This window comes from Panthera uncia (assembly GCF_023721935.1).
Source record: "Panthera uncia isolate 11264 chromosome B3 unlocalized genomic scaffold, Puncia_PCG_1.0 HiC_scaffold_1, whole genome shotgun sequence".
In the NCBI taxonomy this organism is placed as follows: Eukaryota; Metazoa; Chordata; class Mammalia; order Carnivora; family Felidae; genus Panthera; species Panthera uncia.
The window spans coordinates 98,493,534-98,499,973 of NW_026057582.1; the positions used below are offsets into that span (position 1 = coordinate 98,493,534).

The 6,440-nt window shown below is 42.3% G+C and overlaps 1 protein-coding gene across 1 annotated transcript in view; it reads left to right on the forward strand.

The window, feature by feature from the left end:
- The window catches only part of AQP9 (aquaporin 9), a 117,961-nt gene extending 111,919 nt beyond the window's left edge, over positions 1-6,042 (forward strand). Inside the window, exon 6 of the mRNA XM_049613699.1 lies at positions 5,814-6,042. Within this exon, the coding sequence (XP_049469656.1) occupies positions 5,814-5,823 (10 nt within the window). The 3' untranslated portion in view covers positions 5,824-6,042. The remainder of the gene's footprint in view (positions 1-5,813) is intronic.
- Positions 6,043-6,440: the final 398 nt, after the last annotated feature.

Here is a 6,440-nt window from a genome sequence, read left to right on the forward strand (position 1 = left end):
ACACACACACATACACACACACACACACACACACACACACACACTGTTGCCCTGGAAATTCTGATTGAATTTTTAAATTCTTTCTTTCTCTTCTTTTTTGAATTAGTTTTGGTGTTTATTTATTTTTGAGAGAGAGAGACACACACAGCATGAGCAAGGGAGGGACAGAAAGAGAGGGAGACACAGAATCTGAAGCAGGCTTCAGGCTCTGAGCTGTCAGCACAGAGCCAGATGCAGGGCTCGAACTCATGAATGGTGAGATCATGACCTGAGCCAAAGTTGGACGCTCAACCAACTGAGCCACCCAGGTGCCCCTCTCTTCCTTTTTTTGAAAGGCTTTTTTAGAAATTCTAATACATGTCCTAGATTGACATCTCACTGAACCTTTGGGCTTAGGTAGGGCTCAAAGTATCAGACATGACCTCTGTCCAGGTATTCAGTCAAGGAAGCAGCCAGCTTAGAGATGAGATCTGGGATTTTCCCATTCTGACCTCAGAGCAGACATTTCTGATCATCTGAGGCTTGCTTTGGGACTGGCGGCCCTTGGCAGGAGGCCTAACACAGCTGGTCAGGGTGGGATAAAGAGACAGAGAGACAGACACACAGGAAAGAAATGTCTATTCATAGGTAAATGGATGAATCTATGATCTACGTGATATATTCATAGAATAGAATATAACAGTGAAATTTAAAAACCCAGCATTAATATGACATAAACAGAGCAGTGAGTTATAAAAGCAACTTGCAGCATGACAAGTACATTACAACATCATTTATTTAAATTTTAAGTTATAGGAAACAGGAAGTATATATTTTGTGGCTAAATCTGTATACACTATAACTATAAAAATATTCATAAGAATTAAATACTATTTAAGGGCCGTGGTTGCCTTTGGAGAAGATTTGGAGGCGCATAGAGGGAACAATAGACACAAACTCAGATGAGCCTCAAAGGCATCATGCTGCATGTACGAAGCCCATGTTGAGAGGTCACATCCTTGGGGTGTCTGGGTGGCTCAGGGGGTTAAGCATCTGACTTCGATTCAAGTCATGCTCTTGTGGTCTGTGGTCCCTGTGTTTCAGCTCCGTGGGTTCAGACCCTGTGTCTGACAGCTCAGAGCCTAGAGCCTGCTTCAGATTCTGTGTGCCCCTCTCTCTCTGCCCCTCCCTTGCTCCTGCTCTGTCTCTCTCTCACACAAAATAATAAGTAAACATTAAAAAGAAATTTTTTTTTAATTTAAAAAAAAAAAAAAATTTTTTTAACGTTTTATTTATTTTTGAGACAGAGAGAGACAGAGCATGAACAGGGGAGGGGCAGAGAGAGAGGGAGACACAGAATCGGAAGCAGGCTCCAGGCTCTGAGCCATCAGCCCAGAGCCCGACGCGGGGCTCGAACTCACGGACCGCGAGATCGTGACCTGAGCCGAAGTCGGCCGCTTAACCGACTGAGCCACCCAGGCGCCCCTAAAAAGAAATTTTTTAAGAATTCACATCCTTATAATTCCATTTATTATATTGGAGGAAAAAATGGTAGGGAACAGATTAGTGGTTGCCAGGGGCTAAGGGACACTGTGGTTATAGAAGGAGGTTTTGGGGGAGATGTGTCCTTACTGTAACAGTATCGTCAATCTACAATGTACTAAAATATATGGGGATGGAATTCACAAAAATAGTAGAATGGTGGCTTCCAAGGGCTGGGGGAGGAGGGAATGGGAGTCATTGTTTAATGGGGAGGGAATTTCTGTTTGGGAAGATGAAGAAAGTTTGGGAGGTGGATGGTGGTGATGGATGAAGGACAATGTAACTTCAAAATGGTTAGAATCGCAAACATTTGTTACGTATACTTTACTACAAAATTTTAATGAAAAAAATTAATATGATTGTATACCAGAAGAAGGAAAAAAGCCATTTTATTGAATTTTATTACATGGCCATTAAAAAAAAAAAAACACTAAAAAAAAAAAATCCAAAGCAAATATTGCAAAAATGTTAAGATTTATTAAAGTGACATGATAAATACATTTGTGCCTGGTAACTGAATTTTCTTCACTTCTCTGCATGTTTAAAATACCCTAATAAGTTTGTAATAGTTCCAGGTCGAATCAGATTTTTAGGGCTGCAGGAAGCTTTTGAGATCATTCTTCACATTCCTTCCCTGAACAGAGAAAAGAAACTGAGTTTTCACAGCTGAAACTCCTGACTGTTTTATCCATGCTGATTATTTGGAATTGAAGTTTCTAACTGATAACAGAATTAGGCTTCTGGAATTTTGAAGAGCTTAAGAAATTCAAAAACACACAAAGAGTGTGCTCAACTTCCCCTATTCCACAGGAAACAATCCCTACATTATCAGAACATCCAACTAAGGACTCTCAAGAACAGAATTAAAATGTAATCAGCAGCTTTCTTCAAAAGAATTGTTAAAATAATTTTAAAACAAAAAAACTTGCAAAAAAGTGTTGATTTTACACTGAGATACTCAAATTGATCTCATGAGGCATTTTAACTTGTTTCATCTTGTCTTTGCTTCTTCCTGTCTTTGTTCTCACCCCACTCTCCTCCTCTCTAAATACAACATCATACTGAATAGCTTCTGTGACCACCTCTCACCCACGTCTAGAGTCAGAGTGGCTCAAATTAGAACAGACTTTCTTTAGAAAGTAGTACTCTGCAAAATTCTTGGCCAAAAACAATCTTCTGCCATCGCATGTGCAAGGTTCTTGGTTGCAAGCATTGGAACTGACTCAGGAAGCTAGGAAACCCAGGCCTGCACAGGGCAGGATGTGAGGGAGGAAGCCCAGTCAGGGACCCCTTGACCCCCAACAGGAAGATTGTGCCTGAGGCAGTGTCTTTGGTATCATTGCCACCAGCAAGATTCTCCTCTCGCTGCAGCCATCATGAAGAATTTCTCAGGTGGTGGGATGTCTTCTATGAATCACTCCATCAAAACTGAAAGCTTCAGGTGTGGGCATCCAGTTGGCTGAGCCTAGTCCCCAGCCTATTCTCTAGCTGCCAGGAGTTTCTTTAAAGGGAGTCCAGCTCTGCATTTCAACAACCCCCACACAGTGAAGGACTCTCCCGAATAGGGAGGGTTAGCAAAATAAGCAAGATCTGTCTCTTCTCTTGGGTTTCCATAGCCTTCCCAGCATCCACAAGATGTGCTTCTTGCCTTTTTAAATCCCCCTCACTGCTCCCACTCCATGCTTCCACTAAAGCCTCCACCAGTCACCTTTGTACAACTAAAAACACACACCCCCTCCCGAGGGGAAGCACAGTTCTGGCATCTCTGACTCCTGCTCCTACTCTCACCCCCAGTCACTTCTCATCCCAGCAGCCAGCATTATCCCCTTAAAGCCTAAGGCACATCTTGTCACTGCTCTGCTCAAAGTCCTCCAATGGCTCCCCTGTCACTCTGAGAAAAACCTAAATCTTCACAGTGGCTCCTGACTCTAAGTCATTACCTCCTCCCCACTCGCCTGAGCCTCCTCTTCCTCCCTCTGCTCCAGCCACCCTGACCTCCTCCCTATTTCTGTCACTTCCCTAGCTTGTGTTCACCATGGAGGCTCTACTCTTCCTTCCACCAGATAGACACACAACTTGCTCCCTGTACAAATGTTATCTTCTCAGCTCCCTCTAAGTAAAATAGCACCCCATGGCTCTACTCTATCCTACCTGTATCCTACTTTACTTTTCTTTATATTATCATACCTGGCATCCCATGCAGTTATCTATTTGTTCATCATCTATCTCCTTCCATTAGAACATAAACCTTATGAGTCAGGGATTTTTTTTCCATCATGGCATCCCCAGAGCCTCGATCAGGGCCTGGTTGAGAGTAGGTGCTCACTTAACATGAATGGTTGCTCAAGTAGGAAGTGAAGTCTTCTGCTGAGAATAAAGGGCAGGGAGAGGAACAAGGGTGTCTTCCACTGAGGAGTGTAGATAAGGCCTGAGAAAGCTTCTTTGGTAAAGTGGAGAGAGCTGACCAGGAAATGAAGAGGTTTGTGCTAACAGTGATGGAGACATGGGTAAGGATGGGAACTATGTAATAGGAGCAAGGATCTGTGGTTGAGTAACTGCTTTTTTTTCAGCCCCACTCAGCAGCCTGGAGGTAGGTGTAGAGAAGCACAGTTGAATTTATTCAGCAACAGGGTTGGCCGTGTGGGTAGGGCCAAGGGGACAGGGAGAAAGGACAATGGGGCTCATTGGCAAAAAGCACTTGTGGGAATGGGCTTTGGACTCTAAGCTGCATGGTGAGGGAAGTTAAGAAGGGCAAGGAAGTGGTATAGAATACACAGATGAGAGACAGAATGCTGTCAGAAGGAGGCTAATGGGTGGAACCATCCAGGAGGATTGTTTCTGAGGAGTGGATAGCCAGGCCAGGAGGCTAGGAAGGGAGGAAAGTCAATGGACAAGGAGTGTGGGAGGGAAGGTACATGGAGTCTGAGATCTTTGAGCAAATCACTGCCAGGCGATGTGTGCAGCCAGACTAACAGAGGCACATGTACAATAGAATTTGATCTTTTTGAATTTTTAAGATCATAATCTCTTCAGTTGCAAAAGTATTTCTTCATTTTTATTGTCGCTCTAGATATCCCAAGGATACTTAAAGATCCTTATTGTTATTGAACTACTCAGGTATTAATATATGAAAGGATCTAATGTAAAACATGATGACTGTAGTTGACAATACTGCATTGTATAAATGAAATTTGCTGAGTAGAACTTAAATGTTCTCACCAAAAATAAAATGAAATAAAATAAAATAAAATAAAATAAATAGTGAGGTGATGGATGTGTTAATTAACTAAATGTGGGGGGGGGTCTTTTCACAATGTGTACATATATCTAATCACCATGACATAGATTTTAAATACTTTACATACAATTTTATCACTTACACTTCAATAAAGCTAAAATTTTAAAAATATGAGAGCTATTTTAACAAAAAGGTTTACAGTAGTCTTTAATTATGCTGTTATTCCAAGGACAGAGACCAAATCTGACTCCCTTGAATAGAACAATTGTCAGGATATTGGGTAGCTTTCTTAGATTAATAGAAAAAAACTAGAAAGATAGGCCAGAGAGGCAAAGCAGCAGGGAATGCAACCAGAAAGCCAAATAATGTTTACTGGGGTCATTTTAGAAGGTGTCATTAAGCTAGCAAAGATGATCCATTGAAGAGTCAGATCTGTCCACAGTGGCTACCCATGAAATCTCGCACAACCCACGAAATCTCTGGTAACAGCCCACTTCTCCAGTCTCATCCCCCATGGCCCTGTGATGTCACCTTCAGAAATCTTGTTCCAGTGCAGTCCTCACTGATCCCCAGAAGACACCGTCCGTCATACCTCAGCCTTCCACATGGCCTAAAATGCCCTCCCTACACTGAGCCTTATCAGCCTGATGAGCTCCTATGCACCCTTCAAGACCCTATTAAATATCACCTGTGTGAAGCCTTTCCCTATTCTCCAGGTACACTGTATTCCCACAGCACTCAGATGATATCTCTAGTATAGCCCTGATTGTGTTATTTTTATATTATCTGTTTTCCTGTCTGTCTGCTCTAGTGGACTGTTACCTTGCACCAGTCAAGGTCTGTGTCTAATTGATCTTAATTAGTTAATTAACTGGGTTACTCTAATTAACCTAAAGGGCAGGGTCTGATTATTTGCGTCAATGCAAAGTACAATGCCTGGCACATTTGCATGTTTCATAAATGCTGAATAAATAAATGAAGTAATTAATGATGACCCAGAAAGCTGGGAAGTACCTCATGATGCCATGTAATGGATTCCTCTTCTTCCGCACAGGGTCTGCTGAAATCTGATCAATGCTTTCCTTAAACCTGAGAACCTGGGGGTGCCCTGTTGGCTCAGTCGATTAAGCATCTAACTTCAACTCAGGTCATGATCTCTCGGTTTGTGAGTTCAAGCCCCACATCTGGCCCTGCATTGGGCTCTCTGCTGTCAGTGCAGAGCCCACTTCAGATCCTCTGTCTCTCCCTCTCTGCCTCTCCTCACCTTTCACATGCTCTCTCTCTAAAATAAATAAATATATATAAAAAAAACAAACCCTGAGAAAACTTTGGCGAGACATTCTAATACTACATCTCCTACATATGGGGATATGTTTTTTATGCCTATTGTAAAATCCTCTCTAGGGCATTTTTACCAATTCTCTTGAGTCTTCCAATCAGTGGAAAGAGAAGAGCTCTTTACCATCACTTGTACAACAGCCTTAATATATACAAAAGTAGGTGGAGACGGCCACATCGGCCAGCCTATAAAGCCTTCTCTATTATCTGGTAGGGCTTCCATAACACAATTCCATAGACTGGGTGACTTAAACAACAGAAATTTATCTTCTCACAGTTCTGGACACTGAAAGTTCAAGATCAAGGCCTTGTGAGGGTCAGTTTCCCCAGAAGCCCTCTCTCC